General features: G+C 54.2%; 1 protein-coding gene across 1 annotated transcript in view; it reads left to right on the forward strand.

Annotated features, from left to right (window-relative positions):
- Positions 1–24,626, forward strand: part of LOC142591495 (uncharacterized) — a 73,284-nt gene extending 48,658 nt beyond the window's left edge. Inside the window, exon 10 of the mRNA XM_075703823.1 lies at positions 24,456–24,626. Within this exon, the coding sequence (XP_075559938.1) occupies positions 24,456–24,626 (171 nt within the window). The remainder of the gene's footprint in view (positions 1–24,455) is intronic.

Consider the following 24,626-nt stretch of genomic DNA (forward strand, 5'->3'; position numbering starts at 1 on the left):
CATCATATAAGCGGATGTCTTGAAAATCCGTGACGTCGGGTCGAACTGGCAGACGAACGTCGATATGCCGCTGCCACCCGCATTGCTGTTTGGCTTCTTTTCTGGCTCGATCAAGCGTCCTCTCACCGTGAGAGGGACCTGTTTCTGGTATTTCGGAAGCGCAATTTAATACTGAAGTTTAACGTAATATGTCGTTTGTGCGCTTCTTTAACACTTGTTGCCGTAAAAGCGGTCCTTTTGCAGATTTACAGAAGAACAACAATAGGTTGGAGCAGGCATTACCAAATCCTTACTTGGAGCTTACTACTCTCGTTTAAAAGAAAAGTGTGCAATCATTGCATTCTACTAGTGCTAACATGCCCACGAATTCTGGACATTCTCCTTCGGAACTTCACAGCACCGCACAAGTGTAACTCAATGGGAAATGTTTTTTTTTTTTAATTATATTTCAGAATATCGGCCGAGGGTCAAAAAGTTTCAGCTGACGGCAACAAGAGGGTAGCCCCCTCTAACAACATATGCAGTTTGGCACTTAGTCGGAACATTGGTGGTGCGTTAAAGCTGTCAAAGCAGGTCAGACAGAGGCGGTGAAGTCCCACGACAGGAGGGAATAGTTTTGCCCCCTCCCGCCAGATGGCACATTGACTTGAAGAAGCGCCAAATTTGTACCGTAAAGCGATTTATTACAGTTGGCATTGGGAAGCTAATGGTAGAGGGTGTGTTATGCAGCCTGTTCGCACGCGCAGGTTTTTGAGAAGCAGGCGAGATGGTACAGAGTGGTTATGCGTGCGCATGTTTGGAGCGTGCCTGGGTGTGGGTGTATGCGCGTGTGCGCTCTGTGTATGAGTGTGCGGGCGTGTGCCTCCGTATTTGCGTTTGCATGCGCGGGAGTGCGTGTATGCGTGTGTGAGCGTTCGTGGCGTGTGTGCGTGCCTGCGTGTGCGTGCGCGTGTGCGCGCGCTTGCGGTGCATGCGTGGGCGCGTGTGAACGTGTACGCGTGCCAACGTGTGTTCTCGAATTTCAGCATGCACGATTGCGAACAAATGTGTGCGTGTTTGCGTGCGCATGGATGCCTGTACGTGCGTATAGTGTGCGTGCGTGTGTATGACGTATGACGGATGGAGAGAGAGTACGTGCGTGTGCGGGGGAGACAGAATGTGTGTGTGTGTGTGTGTGTGTGTGTGTGTGTGTGTGTGTGTGTGTGTGTGTGTGTGTGTGTGTGTGTGGGTGTGTGTGGGCGTGCGCGAGGGAGAGAGTGTGGATGGGCGAGGGAGAGGCTTGCGAGGGTACGGTGTGTGCGCGTGCTAGTGCCTCCGTATTTGCATATGCTTGCAAGCGAGTGTGTGTATGCGTGTGTGAGCGTTCGCGGCGTGTGTGCATGCCTGCATCTGCGTGTTAGTGCATTGTGCTTGCGTGCTTGCGGCACATGCATGGCGGCGTGTGAATGTGCACGTGTGTGACCGTGCGTGTTCGTGTTTCAGGATGCATGCCTGCGGACAAAAGTGTGCGTGTTTGTGTGCGCATGGACGTCTGTGCGTGCGATGGAGAGAGCGTGTGAGTGCTTGTGAGGAAGAGAGTGTGTGCTCGTGCGAGGGAGAGAGGGTGCGTGTGTGTGCGTGCGAGGGTGTTTGCGTGTTTTCGGGTGTGAGCGAACATTTTCCTGCTTACACCTACTGTTGGAAACACACGCGATGTGGAGACTTAAAACTCGTGTTTAAATCCTCGAGAGAAGAACGAATGACACTGCATTTGCAGTATTATTTATTTCTTAAAGCCAAACCGAGGGAAAGAAAAGCGCCTGTGACGTCAGTATTGCCGCCCTTGGCTGGCACGGCCGCGTAAGAAGGTGCCAAGCAGTTCAACTTCGTTATCTTGCTTCCGTCGGTGGCAGCGCAATGACTTGAGGGCAATGACCAGTGGCGTAGCAACAGGGGGGGCCGGGGGCCCGTGGGCCCCGGGTGCAAGGGGCCAGTCGGGGGGGGGGGGTGTCATACGCCTGAAGACACCCCTCTTTCTGCCGGCTGGACTGGGCACAAATGGCAAAAAATGCTCCAGTATCCAGTAGCCCGAGCTCATGTACCCGACGCGTTGAGCCGCAGAATTGTCGGCTGCAGCTCTATCAACACTCCACGAAATAATTGCACGAATGTGCGAGCTAAAAAATTTAATTCGCAAAATGGTCGCTAAACTACTCGCCCTAGCGGAACGTTTCATGTGGGGTGCGCTCGTGCCGTGCGTTGATGCTGGGAGCAGGCGTCGCTAAACATACAGTGAGGCGTTATAAGGCGTTGAGGCTCTTGGGTCCCTCTTCCGTTCAGAACGCGCAGCGAAGACGAAGAAGGGCAGTAGAAAGAGGGCGTTCAACCAGCGCGCCCGGCGCTCGCGTTTACGACGAAGCGTTCGTTGAGAGCGACGTTGCATAAGTGCGGCCGTCAAACGTCGCGCATGGTATTCTCTGGATCGTCTTCAAACTCGGTGCGGCCGAAGAGTTTGGCAGCGTATGACTCGACAGGCCGTATATAGTCGCGGGCGCCGCGATGTTCAACTTGCCTTTTACTTCCCCTCTCGCGCTCGCTCCGAGAAGCCGCTGCGAAACCTGCCGTTATCTTTCACGCTTTCCTTCCTACCCTCGAAAGTTTCAGAAAACTGTTGTTGTTGTTTGACTTCATGTCACAAGTACAGTGTCTGTGTCAGGTGCACAGAATTTTACAAAAATAAAAACGTGAATTTTGTAAGGATATTTCCCGATACTCTATCAAGTTATATGTGTCTTTGTGATTACTAGGAACTCAGTAGCGCGAAAAATATGGCAGATAGGTAATAACCATATCCTTAATAATTCCTTAATTAGTAGTTTTAGAGGAAGCACTTCAATTCCAAGAATTGAGGACTCAAAGTCATATTATTACCTCAACAAAAATTTCTTAAACAAAATCGTTTTGGGTGCTACGACCTACAGTACTTTGGCACAGCGGGTGGCGCCCAGTGTGGCAGTAGCGAAAGAAATATGAAATAGTGGACCAGTGGCGTTGATCCCTCAACCCTCTCCATTGCGAGTGCAGACGAACATGTTTCGCTGGCACGGGCTTCATGGTGACGCCAAGAATCGACGCGAAGCGTGCTCTATTCGTTTCCCAATCTTTTGGTGGAACCGCAGCTCGGATAATCACGTTTGTCCGCATAGCAGCAAATAAAAACAAGGCTTTATTGATCAGAATAAAGAGAACTCGTAATTGTCATAGCATTGGCGCCCGCACAACAGGGAGGCAGATGGCGTTTTCCGTTTTTGTAATATGCTGGGGAGATCAGCGTCATTGAGACACAATTTAATTTTCGTTTTCGTTCAGGGCTTCCCACAGCCAGAATACTGCGGGCCATAGTACCTACGACGATTTTTGTGAAGTTTTTGCTGGGCAAGATATGAATGTCGGCCTTCAATTTTGCAAATGCAATGTTGCCGCTAAAACTGGTAATTAAAACTTCATAAAAATATTTTTTTTATTTGTGACGTGAGCCGTATTTGCCACGATGCCGCATTTGTATTGGTTGCCAAGCCTTACAGTCTGACAGAATATGTGCACATGTGCTTATCACAAGTTATCAGTGCAGCACCCTGTGTTATTTGACATAGAAAAAACAGCGTGCACTGGCCTCGAGCTGCACCACTGGAAAAGCTGGCGACACCGTCGGCGTGACGTGCTATTAGGGATCACGTGGACATAGCGGCCGCGTCGGCTGCTTCGGGAGCGCCGAAGCGAGCCGGAAACGAGAGCTTAAGTTCCCTCGTACGCCGCAGCCCTCATTTAGTGGCGAGATTTTCCCGCTTCGAGTGTCTCCTTTACAACGATAGAAAGCACAACAATATGTAGTGGTTGCCTTTGAAGAAGTGCAACATGGTAGGCTACTGCTCGGTGCCGGACGCACGCGACGGAGCACGGTGTCAGCCTTATTCACACGTAGCCGCAGGACAAGAAGCTGTCGGAAGCTTGGCTCGCGAAACATAAAACCGGCAAACAGTCATCGGCTACAACTCGGGTGTGCAGCAAGCACAGACGCGAGGAAGATTTCTGGTACCACACCGGGTCTGCGATGTTCGAAAAACGCGCACTGAGATGCTCTCCCGAGTCCGCTGCCCGACTAACGTCATGAAGGTTTGGTCTACGAACTTATGGATGCTATAGATACTGGCAAGTTTGCTGGAGTGGAAAGGGAGCGACATAAAATAAAGCATGGCATATGGTCGTGTTTGTGTTGTGAAATAATGCACTGGATTACAAAAAAAGCAGCACCGGGAAAATCGCACGCTGAGAACGCCGATAAACGTATAGTGCGATGCAACTCGAGAAATAATATTGAAACGTCCAAGAATTTAGAAAAAAATAAAGATTGAATCGTCGCGACGGCACATCACAGTCCCCGTAGGCGTCGAAGTCTCTACTATGAAATAATCTTTGAACAGCTCTGATAGCGCCGACGCAACAATGCTTGCTTGTATACTGTCAAATGCTCATATTCTGCGGCCTAAAGCTCATGGCACGGTGCGAAAACGCGCGCGCGGAGAAAGCGAAACAGTGCGCGGACAAGCATGCAGACGCGCAGTCGGTCGCTGCGAAGCTGTGCGATCGCTGCATTGAGGCTTCATTCTATTATGCTCAATTTAGTTATACAAACACTATAAGAACATATTTCACATAGTTTGCTCTCAGCGTTTGCCTACCTTTCACGCAAGAAGCCGGTTCGGGAGACTCCATCGCGGCGACCGCGCACAGTGGCGTTCACTGTACGTATTCGGTAAAGAGATAGCGTCTGTAAACCATTCGGTGCTTTCAGTTAGCCCAAGATTATAATTTAGACAGTAAAAACCTTCTCTCGCTTCGAAAGTACTTACAGAAATGTCCGGGAGAGCTCGCGCGTGGTGTTTTCAGTGAGCGCTGAAAGCAAAACCTATAAGAAGCGCGCCGCGTGATCCTTCATACTATGCCAGCGAGGCGCTTCCGATAGATGGCGACTGCCTAACTCCTCGCCGCCAATACCTGCTGCATTCGCGATCTCTGGGAAAGAAAGCGAAGGAGAGGGGGATCCAGGGGACTTGCGCGGTATCGAAGACGGCTGTACTGGTGCTGAAACCTGGAAATTGTCGATATCCTCGCCTTCCTCGACTACAGCCGGGCGGGGGGGGGGGGGGGGTGACAGAAGACCTATGGGCCCCGGGTGCCAGACAACCTAGCTACGCCACTGGCAATGACGCGCTAAATCTGGACTATCATTCAATCGTGTATAATTCCTGTGACAAAGCAAGCTTTCGGCAGCGCACGTTCGTTGCTACATTGACATTTCAACTTTAAACGGCTTGCCTTCGGAAAAACAAAGTGAACAAATATCGACAGTCGTCTGATCGCAAGGAACATGCTCACGGAACCGTGCCATTCATGACAATGTCTCGAAAGGCTGGAAGCGGTCAGGTCGATGTTACCCACGATCTTTGTCCGCGTCAGTTAAGCTTACAGGGAGCGGTTAATTGTAAAATATTTGTTCTTAGCTCTTACAGGAGCATGTTTAATAAGCATATATTCGCTCAACTACACAATGTCGAAGACAGGCTCCAAACTACTCATTTGCTTTAGCCACCCAAAATTAATTATTTAAAAGATAATTAACATACCTTCGTGAATTACGCACACTACTCAACTTGCTCCGTATCTGGAGGTTTCCATCTGAACACTCGAATGATAACAATAATGTCAGGAAGATTTACATTGATCTATTTCTTAAAATTTCGAGCCGGTAAAAAGACCACTTGTATACTAATAGTGCAGGCACCTAATAAAGCAGGTGCGAATGCTCGGAGAGGTTTTCTTAACGCAATTCAAGTTTATCAACTTAGAACACATGCACCCAACCGTCCATCTCTGTCTTTACGTTGTGTTCTGCTACGTTGTACAAGAAACGCCTCAGCTCCACGGTACACATCACAGAAGGTGTGCGGGAGCATTATTTGCTGTCCCTAATAGGTTTCTGAGCATTCGTGGCATCAGGCTTGGTTTCCTGGCGTCATCAGGAATGCAAGGAGCACATACCTAGCAGCCTAAACAGGTAGACTGCTTCCGCCACTGGGTCGGCGTAACATGACAGAGCGTAACATGACTGACTGACTGACTGACTGACTGACTGACTGACTGACTGACTGACTGACTGACTGACTGACTGACTGACTGACTGACTGACTGACTGACTGGCAGGCAGGCAGGCAGGCAGGCAGGCAGGCAGGCAGGCAGGCAGGCAGGCAGGCAGGCAGGCAGGCAGGCAGGCAGGCAGGCAGGCAGGCAGGCAGGCAGGCAGGCAGGCAGGCAGGCAGGCAGGCAGGCAGGCAGGCAGGCAGGCAGGCAGGCAGGCAGGCAGGCAGGCAGGCAGGCAGGCAGGCAGGCAGGCAGGCAGGCAGGCAGGCAGGCAGGCAGGCAGGCAGGCAGGCAGGCAGGCAGGCAGGCAGGCAGGCAGGCAGGCAGGCAGGCAGGCAGGCAGGCAGGCAGGCAGGCAGGCAGGCAGGCAGGCAGGCAGGCAGGCAGGCAGGCAGGCAGGCAGGCAGGCAGGCAGGCAGGCAGGCAGGCAGGCAGGCAGGCAGGCAGGCAGGCAGGCAGGCAGGCAGGCAGGCAGGCAGGCAGGCAGGCAGGCAGGCAGGCAGGCAGGCAGGCAGGCAGGCAGGCAGGCAGGCAGGCAGGCAGGCAGGCAGGCAGGCAGGCAGGCAGGCAGGCAGGCAGGCAGGCAGGCAGGCAGGCAGGCAGGCAGGCAGGCAGGCAGGCAGGCAGGCAGGCAGGCAGGCAGGCAGGCAGGCAGGCAGGCAGGCAGGCAGGCAGGCAGGCAGGCAGGCAGGCAGGCAGGCAGGCAGGCAGGCAGGCAGGCAGGCAGGCAGGCAGGCAGGCAGGCAGGCAGGCAGGCAGGCAGGCAGGCAGGCAGGCAGGCAGGCAGGCAGGCAGGCAGGCAGGCAGGCAGGCAGGCAGGCAGGCAGGCAGGCAGGCAGGCAGGCAGGCAGGCAGGCAGGCAGGCAGGCAGGCAGGCAGGCAGGCAGGCAGGCAGGCAGGCAGGCAGGCAGGCAGGCAGGCAGGCAGGCAGGCAGGCAGGCAGGCAGGCAGGCAGGCAGGCAGGCAGGCAGGCAGGCAGGCAGGCAGGCAGGCAGGCAGGCAGGCAGGCAGGCAGGCAGGCAGGCAGGCAGGCAGGCAGGCAGGCAGGCAGGCAGGCAGGCAGGCAGGCAGGCAGGCAGGCAGGCAGGCAGGCAGGCAGGCAGGCAGGCAGGCAGGCAGGCAGGCAGGCAGGCAGGCAGGCAGGCAGGCAGGCAGGCAGGCAGGCAGGCAGGCAGGCAGGCAGGCAGGCAGGCAGGCAGGCAGGCAGGCAGGCAGGCAGGCAGGCAGGCAGGCAGGCAGGCAGGCAGGCAGGCAGGCAGGCAGGCAGGCAGGCAGGCAGGCAGGCAGGCAGGCAGGCAGGCAGGCAGGCAGGCAGGCAGGCAGGCAGGCAGGCAGGCAGGCAGGCAGGCAGGCAGGCAGGCAGGCAGGCAGGCAGGCAGGCAGGCAGGCAGGCAGGCAGGCAGGCAGGCAGGCAGGCAGGCAGGCAGGCAGGCAGGCAGGCAGGCAGGCAGGCAGGCAGGCAGGCAGGCAGGCAGGCAGGCAGGCAGGCAGGCAGGCAGGCAGGCAGGCAGGCAGGCAGGCAGGCAGGCAGGCAGGCAGGCAGGCAGGCAGGCAGGCAGGCAGGCAGGCAGGCAGGCAGGCAGGCAGGCAGGCAGGCAGGCAGGCAGGCAGGCAGGCAGGCAGGCAGGCAGGCAGGCAGGCAGGCAGGCAGGCAGGCAGGCAGGCAGGCAGGCAGGCAGGCAGGCAGGCAGGCAGGCAGGCAGGCAGGCAGGCAGGCAGGCAGGCAGGCAGGCAGGCAGGCAGGCAGGCAGGCAGGCAGGCAGGCAGGCAGGCAGGCAGGCAGGCAGGCAGGCAGGCAGGCAGGCAGGCAGGCAGGCAGGCAGGCAGGCAGGCAGGCAGGCAGGCAGGCAGGCAGGCAGGCAGGCAGGCAGGCAGGCAGGCAGGCAGGCAGGCAGGCAGGCAGGCAGGCAGGCAGGCAGGCAGGCAGGCAGGCAGGCAGGCAGGCAGGCAGGCAGGCAGGCAGGCAGGCAGGCAGGCAGGCAGGCAGGCAGGCAGGCAGGCAGGCAGGCAGGCAGGCAGGCAGGCAGGCAGGCAGGCAGGCAGGCAGGCAGGCAGGCAGGCAGGCAGGCAGGCAGGCAGGCAGGCAGGCAGGCAGGCAGGCAGGCAGGCAGGCAGGCAGGCAGGCAGGCAGGCAGGCAGGCAGGCAGGCAGGCAGGCAGGCAGGCAGGCAGGCAGGCAGGCAGGCAGGCAGGCAGGCAGGCAGGCAGGCAGGCAGGCAGGCAGGCAGGCAGGCAGGCAGGCAGGCAGGCAGGCAGGCAGGCAGGCAGGCAGGCAGGCAGGCAGGCAGGCAGGCAGGCAGGCAGGCAGGCAGGCAGGCAGGCAGGCAGGCAGGCAGGCAGGCAGGCAGGCAGGCAGGCAGGCAGGCAGGCAGGCAGGCAGGCAGGCAGGCAGGCAGGCAGGCAGGCAGGCAGGCAGGCAGGCAGGCAGGCAGGCAGGCAGGCAGGCAGGCAGGCAGGCAGGCAGGCAGGCAGGCAGGCAGGCAGGCAGGCAGGCAGGCAGGCAGGCAGGCAGGCAGGCAGGCAGGCAGGCAGGCAGGCAGGCAGGCAGGCAGGCAGGCAGGCAGGCAGGCAGGCAGGCAGGCAGGCAGGCAGGCAGGCAGGCAGGCAGGCAGGCAGGCAGGCAGGCAGGCAGGCAGGCAGGCAGGCAGGCAGGCAGGCAGGCAGGCAGGCAGGCAGGCAGGCAGGCAGGCAGGCAGGCAGGCAGGCAGGCAGGCAGGCAGGCAGGCAGGCAGGCAGGCAGGCAGGCAGGCAGGCAGGCAGGCAGGCAGGCAGGCAGGCAGGCAGGCAGGCAGGCAGGCAGGCAGGCAGGCAGGCAGGCAGGCAGGCAGGCAGGCAGGCAGGCAGGCAGGCAGGCAGGCAGGCAGGCAGGCAGGCAGGCAGGCAGGCAGGCAGGCAGGCAGGCAGGCAGGCAGGCAGGCAGGCAGGCAGGCAGGCAGGCAGGCAGGCAGGCAGGCAGGCAGGCAGGCAGGCAGGCAGGCAGGCAGGCAGGCAGGCAGGCAGGCAGGCAGGCAGGCAGGCAGGCAGGCAGGCAGGCAGGCAGGCAGGCAGGCAGGCAGGCAGGCAGGCAGGCAGGCAGGCAGGCAGGCAGGCAGGCAGGCAGGCAGGCAGGCAGGCAGGCAGGCAGGCAGGCAGGCAGGCAGGCAGGCAGGCAGGCAGGCAGGCAGGCAGGCAGGCAGGCAGGCAGGCAGGCAGGCAGGCAGGCAGGCAGGCAGGCAGGCAGGCAGGCAGGCAGGCAGGCAGGCAGGCAGGCAGGCAGGCAGGCAGGCAGGCAGGCAGGCAGGCAGGCAGGCAGGCAGGCAGGCAGGCAGGCAGGCAGGCAGGCAGGCAGGCAGGCAGGCAGGCAGGCAGGCAGGCAGGCAGGCAGGCAGGCAGGCAGGCAGGCAGGCAGGCAGGCAGGCAGGCAGGCAGGCAGGCAGGCAGGCAGGCAGGCAGGCAGGCAGGCAGGCAGGCAGGCAGGCAGGCAGGCAGGCAGGCAGGCAGGCAGGCAGGCAGGCAGGCAGGCAGGCAGGCAGGCAGGCAGGCAGGCAGGCAGGCAGGCAGGCAGGCAGGCAGGCAGGCAGGCAGGCAGGCAGGCAGGCAGGCAGGCAGGCAGGCAGGCAGGCAGGCAGGCAGGCAGGCAGGCAGGCAGGCAGGCAGGCAGGCAGGCAGGCAGGCAGGCAGGCAGGCAGGCAGGCAGGCAGGCAGGCAGGCAGGCAGGCAGGCAGGCAGGCAGGCAGGCAGGCAGGCAGGCAGGCAGGCAGGCAGGCAGGCAGGCAGGCAGGCAGGCAGGCAGGCAGGCAGGCAGGCAGGCAGGCAGGCAGGCAGGCAGGCAGGCAGGCAGGCAGGCAGGCAGGCAGGCAGGCAGGCAGGCAGGCAGGCAGGCAGGCAGGCAGGCAGGCAGGCAGGCAGGCAGGCAGGCAGGCAGGCAGGCAGGCAGGCAGGCAGGCAGGCAGGCAGGCAGGCAGGCAGGCAGGCAGGCAGGCAGGCAGGCAGGCAGGCAGGCAGGCAGGCAGGCAGGCAGGCAGGCAGGCAGGCAGGCAGGCAGGCAGGCAGGCAGGCAGGCAGGCAGGCAGGCAGGCAGGCAGGCAGGCAGGCAGGCAGGCAGGCAGGCAGGCAGGCAGGCAGGCAGGCAGGCAGGCAGGCAGGCAGGCAGGCAGGCAGGCAGGCAGGCAGGCAGGCAGGCAGGCAGGCAGGCAGGCAGGCAGGCAGGCAGGCAGGCAGGCAGGCAGGCAGGCAGGCAGGCAGGCAGGCAGGCAGGCAGGCAGGCAGGCAGGCAGGCAGGCAGGCAGGCAGGCAGGCAGGCAGGCAGGCAGGCAGGCAGGCAGGCAGGCAGGCAGGCAGGCAGGCAGGCAGGCAGGCAGGCAGGCAGGCAGGCAGGCAGGCAGGCAGGCAGGCAGGCAGGCAGGCAGGCAGGCAGGCAGGCAGGCAGGCAGGCAGGCAGGCAGGCAGGCAGGCAGGCAGGCAGGCAGGCAGGCAGGCAGGCAGGCAGGCAGGCAGGCAGGCAGGCAGGCAGGCAGGCAGGCAGGCAGGCAGGCAGGCAGGCAGGCAGGCAGGCAGGCAGGCAGGCAGGCAGGCAGGCAGGCAGGCAGGCAGGCAGGCAGGCAGGCAGGCAGGCAGGCAGGCAGGCAGGCAGGCAGGCAGGCAGGCAGGCAGGCAGGCAGGCAGGCAGGCAGGCAGGCAGGCAGGCAGGCAGGCAGGCAGGCAGGCAGGCAGGCAGGCAGGCAGGCAGGCAGGCAGGCAGGCAGGCAGGCAGGCAGGCAGGCAGGCAGGCAGGCAGGCAGGCAGGCAGGCAGGCAGGCAGGCAGGCAGGCAGGCAGGCAGGCAGGCAGGCAGGCAGGCAGGCAGGCAGGCAGGCAGGCAGGCAGGCAGGCAGGCAGGCAGGCAGGCAGGCAGGCAGGCAGGCAGGCAGGCAGGCAGGCAGGCAGGCAGGCAGGCAGGCAGGCAGGCAGGCAGGCAGGCAGGCAGGCAGGCAGGCAGGCAGGCAGGCAGGCAGGCAGGCAGGCAGGCAGGCAGGCAGGCAGGCAGGCAGGCAGGCAGGCAGGCAGGCAGGCAGGCAGGCAGGCAGGCAGGCAGGCAGGCAGGCAGGCAGGCAGGCAGGCAGGCAGGCAGGCAGGCAGGCAGGCAGGCAGGCAGGCAGGCAGGCAGGCAGGCAGGCAGGCAGGCAGGCAGGCAGGCAGGCAGGCAGGCAGGCAGGCAGGCAGGCAGGCAGGCAGGCAGGCAGGCAGGCAGGCAGGCAGGCAGGCAGGCAGGCAGGCAGGCAGGCAGGCAGGCAGGCAGGCAGGCAGGCAGGCAGGCAGGCAGGCAGGCAGGCAGGCAGGCAGGCAGGCAGGCAGGCAGGCAGGCAGGCAGGCAGGCAGGCAGGCAGGCAGGCAGGCAGGCAGGCAGGCAGGCAGGCAGGCAGGCAGGCAGGCAGGCAGGCAGGCAGGCAGGCAGGCAGGCAGGCAGGCAGGCAGGCAGGCAGGCAGGCAGGCAGGCAGGCAGGCAGGCAGGCAGGCAGGCAGGCAGGCAGGCAGGCAGGCAGGCAGGCAGGCAGGCAGGCAGGCAGGCAGGCAGGCAGGCAGGCAGGCAGGCAGGCAGGCAGGCAGGCAGGCAGGCAGGCAGGCAGGCAGGCAGGCAGGCAGGCAGGCAGGCAGGCAGGCAGGCAGGCAGGCAGGCAGGCAGGCAGGCAGGCAGGCAGGCAGGCAGGCAGGCAGGCAGGCAGGCAGGCAGGCAGGCAGGCAGGCAGGCAGGCAGGCAGGCAGGCAGGCAGGCAGGCAGGCAGGCAGGCAGGCAGGCAGGCAGGCAGGCTCTAATGGCTGAAGTGTAGGCAAATAGTGCTATTTACCTTAATGACAACTGTCTGGCGGAAAGCATTGGTTAATTTTTTTCCGTAATTCGTAACAGATGGGGCAGTGCGGACCCGATTAGATCTGGGTTGGGACGGAAAATATCGAACATTTAGGATGAGGGCTTTGCTGCAAATAGATTGATGGCCTAAGGTGAATTATAATAAATTTTTCGGTTTTACCAGCAAAAACGACGATATAATTATGAGGCACGCCGTAGTGGCGGGCTCCCGATTAATTTTGACCACCTCGACCTTCTTTCAACTTCCACACAATGCGCGGCACGCTACACTTAGTTGGATTTGGTCGCCCTGGAAATGTGGCCGCCTCGGCTGGCATTCCACCCCACAGCCTTGGGCTTAGCGGCGCGACGCCCAAGTCACTGCTTGAGGGTGGATAGAACTGGGAGGCGAGAAAACCGGCCTCGATCGCTAAGCTTGTCGGGATGCGCGATCACTTCAAAATGGCACTGTCGTCGGGGGAGGGGGAGGTGACTGGATAACAGTGAATTAGGGTCTGATTTATCTTGCATGCGCAATAGATGGTCTCCGGACTGATGTATGATGGCGACATTCTGCCACTAGCACACAATGCATGTGATATACACACTTGGTAATATTTGTGGCAACGCAGCGATAAACCTAGGCCTTTAGTTTAGCACAGAGAAATCGGGAAATATGATCTTTAATGAAAGGACGAATAATTACATGGTGTCAATTCAACAGCAAGTCATACGCATAGTGAAACAATGTATATACCTATGCGTATATACAGGGTGTGCCACGTAACTTGAGCCCGACATTAAAGATATGCAAATACGACGTAGCTTTCATTGATTACGAAAAAGCGTTTGATTCAGTCGAAACCTCAGCAGTCATGGAGGCATTGCGAAATCAGGGTGTAGACAAGCCGTATGTAAAAATACTGAAAGATATCTATAGCGGCGCTCCACAGCCACCACAGTCCTCCATAAAGAAAGCAACAAAATCTCAATAAATAAAGGCGTCAGGCAGGGAGATATGATCTCTCCAATGCTATTCACCGCGTGTTTACAGGAGGTATTCAGAGACCTGCATTGGGAAGAATTGGGGATAAGAGTTAATGGAGAATACCTTAGTAACTTGCGATTCGCTGATGATATTGCCTTGCTTAGGAACTCAGGGGACCAACTGCAATGCATGCTCACTGACCTGGAGAGGCAAAGCCGAAGAGTGGGTCTAAAAATTAATCTGCAGAAAACTAAACTAATGTTTAACAGTCTCGGAAGAAAACAGCAGTTTACGATAGGTAGCGAGGCACTAGAAGTGGTAATGGAATACAGTCATGTGCTTAGGACAGGTAGTTACTACGGATCCGGATCATGAGACTGAAATAATCAGAAGAATAAGAATGGGCTGGGGTGCGTTTGGCAGGCATTCTCAGATCATGAACAGCAGGTTGCCATTATCCCTCAAGAGAAAAGTTTATAACAGCTGTGTCTTACCAGCACTCACGTATGAGGCAGAAACCTGGAGGCTTACGAAAAGGGTTCTACTTAAATTGAGGACGACGCAACGAGCTATGGAAAGAAGAATGATAGGTGTAAAGTTAAGGGATAAGAAAAGAGCAGATTGGGTGAGGGAACAAACGCGAGTTAATGATATCTTAGTTGAAATCAAGAAAAAGAAATGGGCATGGGCAGGACACGTAATGAGGAGGGAAGATAACCGATGGTCATTAAGAGTTACGGAATGGATTCCAAGGAAAGGGAAGCGTAGCAGAGGGCGGCAGAAAGTTAGTTGGGCGGATGAGATTAAGAAGTTTGCAGGGATGACATGGCCACGATTAGTACATGACCGTGGTAGTTGGAGAAGTATGGGAGAGGCCTTTGCCCTGCAGTGGGCGTAACCAGACTTATGATGATGATCGTGACAACGTAGCTGAACAGACTCAAGGTAATGTTGTTTGCCATCGCTTGGAGATACTCATATAATTTTTATGCGGCTGAATTAGATAATTAGCCTTCATGAATTTCTCAACTTCTTAAATATTATAATTTGATGAAAAGTGTCAATGAGAAAATTGTATAGCAGCATGAAAACTCCCGATCAAGCAAAATATGCGATGCCTCAGCCCAGTAAGACAGGCCAACAGCACTCAGCAAAGTGAAACGAACAGTGCCTAAATTCTTTCTAATCACGCATACAACATACAAAACAGCATGTTGAAAAATGTAATCATCAACGGCTCATATCCGCGTGAGCAATCGCTCAAACCCCAGTAAGCAAGCAGAAAATGCAATGACTCATAGTCCCGTAAGTTTCATGGCTACTCACTTTGCGTGAATCTGCTGCTATGACACCACCTCTCTTGTCGTTGTCGGCGATACCACTGTGTATGTGTGCCTACCGAAAAGGGAGCGGTTTACGCGTTCCGTGTTGCAGACCCATCCCTTATGATGCCTCACTGATCCGGCCCAACCGGCCACCCAGCGGCGTACGTGCATCGATTTGACTTTCTCAAAGAATGTGATTGCAGTTGCGAGTGAAATAATGATGACCCATCAAGAGAATTAATGAGTTTGTACCTTTTGTTCAAAATTATGTGTCGCCTCCGAGTCGTGTGCTAAAGAGCTTCGCTGGTGAACCACGTTACCCCGCAGGGGCGTCTGCGTCAGCAGGCGTTTGGTGTGTTGCGACACCACGTACCCGAGCACACGAGGGTTGGCACCTCCCGCGTGTAGCCGTGCGTGGCTTAGCCGTGTCTGGGGAAAGGGGGATCCTGGGGGTTGAGCCGATGCTGGGTGTTTGGACCTTTGAGGCTCCCCGGCGGAGGCAACACACCTCTTCGGCCTCTGCTTCGCATAGACGGCACCTCCAGACTGACCCACCTGGAGGAAATCGGCAGTCGCCTTTTCCTGTCCCCCTCTTCGATCTTCTTCTTTCTCTCTAGCCTTTTTCATGTTTCCTGTCTTCACTTCTCCTCACTTCCGTATTCTGGGCGGCAAGGGTTAACCTGGTGTAGTTATCCAACCTTGGGTATTTTATATTAGGTTATAGTGGCGATGCATGGCTGGCGTCTGCAGGCTTCCAATCTTGTAGCGTCCCCTTGTTTGGCTCGGTGGTGGGTGGCCACCATCGCCGCCGAATTTTGCTATTTTTTATGGCAGAAGCTTTTCCCCTATTACCTGATCGCTCCCTGAAGAGGGGGCGCACCGATGAACAATTCAACTTTTGTATGCAACCGAAAGTGTCCTTTCCTAAATACCACGTTGTCCACAGTCAGCACGAGACGAAGACAGTCCTAATGATATCACCATTTCTTGTAACCAAATCTATCACTGAAGCAAAAGGCCGAGGTTATAAAGTAACGAAGATGGGAAGTGAGGATCTTCTACTCGAAGTTCGCGACCATGCCACAATATGAGAAACTCTCAAAACTCGTAGCATTTGGGGACATTCCCGTTTCTGTAGGACCACACAGGTCGATGAACACAGTGCGCGGTGTCATCTCGGAAGATGACCTTCTCGAACTGAACGAAAGTGAATTACTAGAAGGATGGCAAGAACAGAACGTCGTCAAGGCACAAAGGATAAAAATAAGGCGAGATGACAAAGAAATACCAACCAGACATATAATCATCACTTTTGGAACTAGCAACTTACCAGACTCAATAGAAACAGGATACTTCAAACTGTGTGTAAGGCATTCCTAACCCACGCCGATGCTTCAAGTGTCAGCGGTTCGGGCACGGTTCGCAAAGCTGCCGAGGGCGCACTACTTGTGCAAATTGTGCATCAAACGAGCACTCGTCCGACACTTGCACTTCTACCACACGTTGCGCTAATTGTGAAGGGGATCACCCCGCATACTCTCGTTCTTGCCCATCATGAAAAAAAGAAAAACAAATCATCTAAATGAAAGTAAAACTGAACCTTTCCTTCCAAGAGGCGCGCAAACGCTTGTCCATCAATTAGTCTAGGCCATCCTACACCGCTGTGGCGCGCCGCGGGGGCAGTGCTACATCCTTCGGCGCACGCCGAAGTCACACGGAGTGTGACGGCGGTTCATGACCACGCACTTTGCATTGGTTAGCCGCAATGACACTACCCTTGTGATCACCATTGGAAACTTCAATGTGGGCATTTCAAAACCAGAAAAGAAATGGTTCACTGAGTTTGTGCAAGAAGAATTTGGTTTGAAGTGCCAGACCAATCGAAGTAACTCAATCAAGTAACAACGGCCGTCTATAGATTTTACTTTGGCCAAGATTCTGTCTAAGGTTGTAACCGGGCCAACCCGTATATATCACAGTAATCACTAGGCTATCGTCACTACCATTACCAAATGGTGAAAATAAATACATGACCCCTTGTCTAATCCTGTCTGATGAGCTTAGCTGGTCATCCATCTTCACAGAGTGGAATGGCTCCTCATATTTTTTTTTTCTGTTTGCGTCGGTTTCGCTTTCAGAAAGTGATAATGGTATAAAGGCAGCACCATTCGTTCTAGATAGTCTAGAACGAATGGTGCTGCCAATAGTCTAGAGGAATTCGAAATCCCGAAGGTAACACCGGAAGAAGTAAAGAAAGCCTTAGGAGATATGCAAAGGGGGAAGGCAGCTGGGGAGGATCAGGTAACAGCAGATTTGTTGAAGGATGGTGGACAGATTGTTCTAGAGAAACTGGCCACCCTGTATACGCAATGCCTCATAACCTCGAGCGTACCGGAATCTTGGAAGAACGCTAACATAATCCTAATCCATAAGAAAGGGGACGCCAAAGACTTAAAAAATTATAGACCGATCAGCTTACTGTCCGTTGCCTACAAAGTATTTACTAAGGTAATTGCAAATAGAATCAGGAACACCTTAGACTTCTGTCAACCAAAGGACCAGGCAGGATTCCGTAAAGGCTACTCAACAATAGACCATATTCACACTATCAATCAAGTGACAGAGAAATGTGCAGAATATAACCAACCCTTATATATAGCTTTCATTGATTACGAGAAAGCGTTTGATTCAGTCGAAACCTCAGCAGTCATGGAGGCATTACGGAATCAGGGTGTAGATGAGCCATATGTAAAAATACTGGAAGATATCTATAGCGACTCCACAGCCACCGTAGTCCTCCATAAAGCAAGCAACAAAATCTCAATAAAGAAAGGCGTCAGGCAGGGAGATACGATATCTCCAATGCTATTCACAGCGTGTTTACAGGAGGTATTCAGAGACCTGGATTGGGAAGAATTGGGGATAAAAGTTAATGGAGAATACCTTAGTAACTTGCGATTCGCTGATGATATTGCCTTGCTTAGTAACTCAGGGGACCAATTGCAATGCATGCTCACTGACCTGGAGAGGCAAAGCAGAAGAGTCGGTCTAAAAATTAATATGCAGAAAACTAAAGTAATGCTTAACAGTCTCGGGAGAGAACAGCAATTTACAATGGGCAGCGAGGCACTGGAAGTCGTAAGGGAATACATCTACTTAGGGCAGGTAGTGACGGCGGATCCGGATCATGAGAATGAAATAATCAGAAGAATAAGAATGGGCTGGAGTGCGTTTGGCAGGCATTCCCAAATCATGAACAGCAGGTTGCCGTTATCCCTCAAGAGAAAAGTATATAATAGCTGTGTCTTACCAGTACTCACCTACGGGGCAGAAACCTGGAGGCTTACGAAAAGGGTTCTACTCAAATTGAGGACGACACAACGAGCTATGGAAAGAAGAATGATAGGTGTAACGTTAAGGGATAAGAAAAGAGCAGATTGGGTGAGGGAACAAACGCGAGTTAATGACATCTTAGTTGAAATCAAGAAAAAGAAATGGGCATGGGCAGGACATGTAATGAGGAGGGAAGATAACCGATGGTCATTAAGGGTTACGGACTGGATCCCAAGGGAAGGGAAGGGTAGCAGGGGGCGGCAGAAAGTTAGGTGGACGGATGAGATTAAGAAGTTTGCAGGGACGGCATGGCCACAATTAGTACATGACCGGGGTTGTTGGAGAAGTATGGGAGAGGCCTTTGCCCTGCAGTGGACGTAACCAGGCTGATGATGATGATGATTCGTTCTTGTCGCTGTGCATATATATATATATATAAGATTCATGTAAACTCTATATCCGCTCCGCGCCTGCTTAGTGTCTGTGGTGGTGGGCTGCTAAGCAGGAGGTCGCGGGATCAAATCCTGGCCACGGCGGCCGCATTCCGTTAGGGGCGGAATGCGAAAACAGCCGTGGACTTCGATTTAGGTGCAAGAGCCCCAGATGGTCGAAATTATTCCGGAGTCTCCCATTACGGTGCGCCTCATAATCAGATTGTGATTTTGACACGTAAAAATCCCAGAATTTTAGCGTCGACAGTTCATTTGCATCCGAGAGTAGGTGCAAGTAAGGATATGCTAGCTTCACACATACACCTTTACACACAAACAAATATTCACCACACTCTCTCTCTCAAGCATAGAGACGCACAGGTTACTGGAATCTTCGCCTCCACGCACATTTACACGCGCCCACGCATGTGCACACAAAGATAATTGTGCGCACGCACGCACGCACACGGAGATGCATGCATACACAAATGCGCGTAGGCTCGCAGACGCATGAATGCGCTCGTGCGCACGCAGATTCAAACACGGAGGCACAAGCGCGGGCAAACACACAAACTCATATACGCGCGCATGCACGATCAAGACGTGCACACGCATATACACTCCCTCTCCCTCCCTGCTGCCTCTCGAGAGCTGCGTGCAGAGTGCTACGTGAAACTGACGGGTGCAGCTTGAGAGGTTACGCTGCTAGAACGACCGGGATTGCGATTGCTCTACTGACCTTACCGACGGAAAGGAATTTACTTGATGTGACGTAGATGGTGTCCTTCTCGCTTCTCTGCTTGTTATAGGTGCGCACATCTATGTGATGAGCGACCAGCTTCGTAGACAGCTCCCTTACGTCCTGACACGTACGGCGCCCTGTCTTGTGCGAGTCGCTTGCGGAAGAACACTGGCCACAATAGGAATGTGTGCCGCTCGTGTTGGTGTCTTTGGCCGCCAAACATCAGTTTTGTTTACTGTTATTTAAGAGTGTCCCCATGATGTTATTCTAGGCCTTGACTTCCTATCCGTTCACTCCGCCCTTATCCACTGCTCCGCTGGAGTTCCCCTTTATTTACTTTGTCTTGACCCTCCCGAGGAAGTTCCCAGCAGGCTCTGCTTCGCTGAGCACATTCGACTGGCCCCACAAGCCCTGACCAGCGTCCTGCTTTATACAGATTCATCTGTGCCTGATGGTGTTGTGTCTCATCTCGCGGAAGTCCTCCTTTCTCATCACGTTGCTCTTCCGCAAACCATCCTCAGTATCAGCAACAACTCTACCAGCCTTCAGCTAGTCAACTTCGCAATCAGTGACCACGTCCTACCACAAGGCATAGCCTTAGGTACGCTGTCTTCTTCCCAAGTTTGCCTGTTTTCAGCCTCACCCGCTTACATTACGTCGACTCCCGTTGACTCTTCTTTGCCGGCTGTCCTTCCTCAGCTCAGAAACATTATTGCTCCGGAATTCCGCCTCACCACGCCAACTACTTATGCCAGCTCCTATCCGCGTTCAGCCACATTTCTGACCTGGGTCGCCCTTTAGGCCAGACCTCTCTCACGACAAACCATACTGACATGGGTGACGCACACCCTACTCACAGACGACCATACCGTCGTTCTTTGCACGAACAAGGCATTCAAACAGAGGTCTTGAAGATTCTCTCTCGATGAATCGTTGAACGATCATCCAGTCCTTGGGCGTCCCCTGTCGTTCTAGTTAAAAAGGACGCCAGCTGGTGCTTCAGCGTAGATTACCGGCACCTCAACAAGATCGCCAATAAAGACGTTTGCCCTCTACCACGCCTTGATGATGCCCTCGACTACCTCCATGATGCGAAGTACTTCCATCGACCTTGGTTCCAGTTACTGGCGGACTGCGTCGACGACATGGACGGAGAGAAAACCGCCTTTATAACACCCGATGACCTATACAAGTTCAAATTTATACCACTCGGCTTATGTAATGCTCCATATAGTTGTGAATGCATGATGGACACACTCCTTCATAACCTCAAGAGGTTCATATGTTTTTATTACTTAGATGACGCCGTCGTTTTTGCTTCTACATTTGCCACGCACCCGGAGTGCCGCTCGCCCGTTCTTTCTGCTTTTCCCAATGCTGGCCTTCAACTCAATTCACCTCAATGTCACTTCGGACGCCGGTAAATTACTATCCGCGGTCATCTTGTTCATTCATCTGGTGTGCGCCCAGACCGTGGAAAAGCTTTTGCCGTACAGAAGTTTCCCGTGCCAACATGTGCGAAAGATGTCCGGAGCTTCGTGGGCCTGCTCTCGTACCCCAGCCGCTTCATGCACAATTTTGCGGAGGTCACCCACCTTCTACTCTTGCTGAAGGCAGACGCTTCATTTTCTTGGAGATCTGAACAAGCAACTGCCTTTTCGAAACTTGTCTCTCTGCTTACATCTCAATTCCTTCTTGCGCACTTCGACCAGACTGCTCCAAGAGAAGTCCGCACTGATGCCAGTGGTCATAGAATCGGTGCCTTTTTTTGTCAACGTCAACGGCGTCACGACCGCGTCATTGCCTACGCCAGCGTCTGCTTTCTCCAGCTGAGCGGAATTATCTGAGCGAACGTGAGTTATGACAACGCCAGAAGAAGCCATCTGTGCTCACTGCTTGTTTACTCCTACCTCTTGGCGTTCCTACCGAACCCTTCTATCGCGCTGGTGTAGATCTCTTGGCGCCTTTCCCCACATTTGACTGATGCAACAAGTGGATGGCCGTCGAAACAGATTATACAACTTGGTTCGCGTTCACCAGAGCCCTTCCAACAGGCGTAGCGTGCTTCCTGTTGCACATCATTATTCACCACGGCCCTCCTCGTCTACTTCTTACCGACAGGGATCGCTCCTTCCTCTTTACAGTTGTGGGTGACTTCCTTCGTTCTTATTCTACCAAGCACAACTTTACTAATGTATGCCATCCGCAGACAAACAGTCTTGCGGAGCGGCTTAATCGAACAATAACAGACGTGCTCGTCATGTATGTTTCTGATGACCATCGTGACTGGGATACTGCTCTCCCGTTTGTCATATTTGCGCACAATTCATCGCGCCACGACACTGCACGTTACTCACCATTTTATTTGTTGTGTGGCCGAGATCCAGTATTGCTTTTTAATACTATACTGCTTACCCCTCAAGAGTCCGTGTCTCAGTATACAAGCGATGTCATTGCTCGAGCCCAAGAAACACGCCAAGTCGCGCACCGTCGCCTTTGTGCTTCTCGGAGCAAGCGTAAAAGCATATGTGACAGTAGTCACCGGGACGCCAATTATATTCCCGGGGATCTTGTCCCGCTGCGATCTCCCACCCGCTGTTCCGGCCTCTCGGAAAAACTGATATCCCGCTACTCCGGCCCTTACCGGGTCCTCTGTCAGGTAATCAACGTAAGCTACGATTTGTCTCCGGTCGCACCTATTACTTGCTCCATCCACTTCCTATCACGTCGTTCAGGTCAGCCACCTAAAATGCTACCAGCCCTTTTCTGTCTAAAAAGCAGTGGGACGGCGCTTCCGCGCCAAGTCTAAATATGTTGCGCAGCCCTGCACAAAGCTGAGGAAGATGAGCACGAGCTTAGGTCTGAAGAAGTGAACGCTTTAATGACTAGCCTGCTGTAGGGTTGGCTTTGTCAATTACTCTAAATTACTGTACATTCTGTAAGTCAAAAAAATAAATTACGAGGTTTTGCGTGTCAAGACCAAGATCTGATTATGAGGCACGGCGTAGTGGGCGAATGCGGAAAATTTCGACCACCTGAGTTTCGTTAACGTACACCTAGATCCAAGTACACGTGTGTCTTCGCATTTCGCCCCCATTGGGCTGCGGCCGCCATAATGTATATACGCTACCCGTCTTGCTTCTTCTCTCAGCAAAAATACTATTCTAAGCCTAACTTAACGGGAAGCTTTAGCTCCTACATGGTGTTGCGTACTCCAGGGTAGCGTACCGTACTGCTGCCGAGAAGTAGCGACGCCTGCCTATCGAAGCTCGACCGACATTACTTATGGGGTAGCGTGGCGTTGTCGGCGGGCTGCAGGCATCCGGTAGATCATGGCGACCAAGCAGGGGCGAGACGATGTGCTAGTGCGAAACTTGCACGGTTTATTCAAAGGTAGTTGAAAGAAAATAAGAAAAGCATGAAGTATGAAGTATCAAGTATGAAGTTTCAAGTATGAAGTCTCAAGTAAGAAGTATATCAAAAGTACATATCGGATCCCCTTAAATAGGCTCTCTACAAATGTGGGCGGGATCTTGCTTCCGTCGAAGGACACGTGACAGGCACGGAGAGAAGGCCCCTCCTCCTGCAATACCAAGCACGGGCAGGAGAGGTCGATCCTCTCATCGACGATTCCGGAGAGAAGGTAGGGTGAATGAACGCTCGCCACGTGGTGTCAGACGCTAACCCTAACAATGGGAAATCAGCAATCCTTTCTTCTTACAACCGCTGCACCACAATTCATGAGTTATGTTGAACTTGAAAGAAGCAGTTAAAATGAGATTTCAGAAAGCAAAGTTTTATTTAGCTGCCACTTTTCTTTAGTTCTAAAAAATGCGAAATTTCAAGAAACAATACTCGAAGTATACGACTCTGTACCTCAGCAACTAAAAATGATATCGGAATTCTGTAAGCTGCACCTAATATTTCATTTAATGCGGACAAAAGTGATATATCGTATGCCACCCTGAAATACTCCACTAACTCCTGAATATGGTATTCGCAAAATCTTTACAGGCATATTGTAACAACTTCACATAAGTTATGAATTCATACATCGAATTTGTCCGACTGAGATGCTCCAAGGGATGCAGTTTAGAGCCCGCCGTGGTTCTAAACTGCTCAGTGGCTATGGTGTTGGGCTGCTGAGCACGAGGTCGCGGATCGAATGCCGGCCATGGCGGCCGCATTTCGATAGGGGTGAAATCCGAAAACACCCGTGTGCTTAAATTTAGGTGCACGTTAAAGAACGCCAGGTGGTCGAAATTTCCGGAGTCCTCCACTAGGGCGTGCCTCATAATCATGAAGTGGTTTTGTCACGTAAAACCCCAAATTTATTTTTTAATGCAGTTTAGACGGATGCGATATCAGTTTTTATCCGAACTAACGGATTTGTAAACTTCGTACTTCTATTCTTTTTCAGATTTGTCGATTTTCGATAATTCTTGTCAATAATGCAATGGCCTAAATGAAAATTATTATTGCAGCGATCACTGTGATCTAACGTTCTCTCTCGAATGCAACAATTCTCATTCAGATCGGTTGAGCGATTTCCTCATAAAATCATTTATGCGTTTTACATGTATTTGAGCAGCCGGCATCGAAGAAGGGCCCGAGTTAAAGCTTCCTGTTATTGAATCACACCGGTTCTTAGAAAACACAAGAAAAATAACGCTGACTATACGGAAGCCCGTGGCCGCAGTGGTAAACAGATAATAAGGAAAAACAATGAAGAAAGGAAACCCAACGGAAGCTTTGCGGGAGCCGTTACCTCGACCAGACATCTTACCCGGAATGCCTACGAGCTGTCTGGCAAGGTGTCTAGCAAAATCGTCGATTCATTGCAAGTCGAGCAAGTAGCAGGTTGTCTTCACGATAAGGCTGATACATAAGCGCGCTCCTTTCCAAGTACCGAGCTGAAGCAACACTGTCAGGGTGTGCTTCTTTTTATTATGTTTTCTTTAGTTGTGCGTCATGGCATACGTCACGGCGCGAATTTGAAATCTTTAAGGTCTATACGCCACGTGGTGGCGAAAAGAGAAGCTAAACGCATGTCCAGTATTCCTGGGTATGCGTATTGGGCAGAAACATAGAGGTTAACAAAGAGCCTCGACAACAACTTAAGGACGATGGAACGAAAAGTGTTAGGCGCATGGTTAAGAGACAGCAAGAGAGCGATGTGCCAAAGATAGCAAACGGCGATAGCAGATGTTCTAGTATAGATAGCCGATATTCTAGATCGGTATCGCTCCGACCTAAATCGTACCGCCGCCGACACATATGAAAGCCTTCAACGAAAATCGATGAGGGATAAAGCATGCTTGCGTTGACGTCACATCTGCATCGACAAGCATCTATCTTTGTCACAATTTTATGCAATTTACTTTATGAAATTTTTTCCTGGGTATCCCTAAGAATTCCTAAAAACTGATAAATTTTCTCCTAGAAGCAAACTCCTACGCATGAACTAGTAAAACGTCGGCGCAGAATTGTTAGGGACCACCTTGAACAAAGCCGGTAGAAACGATCGAGACAATGTCTTTTGCTTTGTTTGGTTTATATAACTTATTCTCGCTTCTCTTTCTACTGGGATTTGAAATTATGAGTGCTGCTACGTACGCGCCTTTATTTTCCGAATTTTTAAATTTTTTTCTGCAGGATATCCGCGAGCACGTCAACTCTCAAGTACCGTCGAACATGCCCACTCCAGCGTTCTACACTGTCGTCGGCGCACTCTTCGATGAACCGCTCCTTTATCAGAACCTCGACAGATCCAAGCAAGTCGTTTACCGTTACATTTCTAAACCATCTGCGACATGTCGAGACTGA

The sequence above is a fragment of the Dermacentor variabilis genome, chromosome 8 (genome assembly GCF_050947875.1).
Source record: "Dermacentor variabilis isolate Ectoservices chromosome 8, ASM5094787v1, whole genome shotgun sequence".
Lineage (NCBI taxonomy): Eukaryota > Metazoa > Arthropoda > Arachnida > Ixodida > Ixodidae > Dermacentor > Dermacentor variabilis.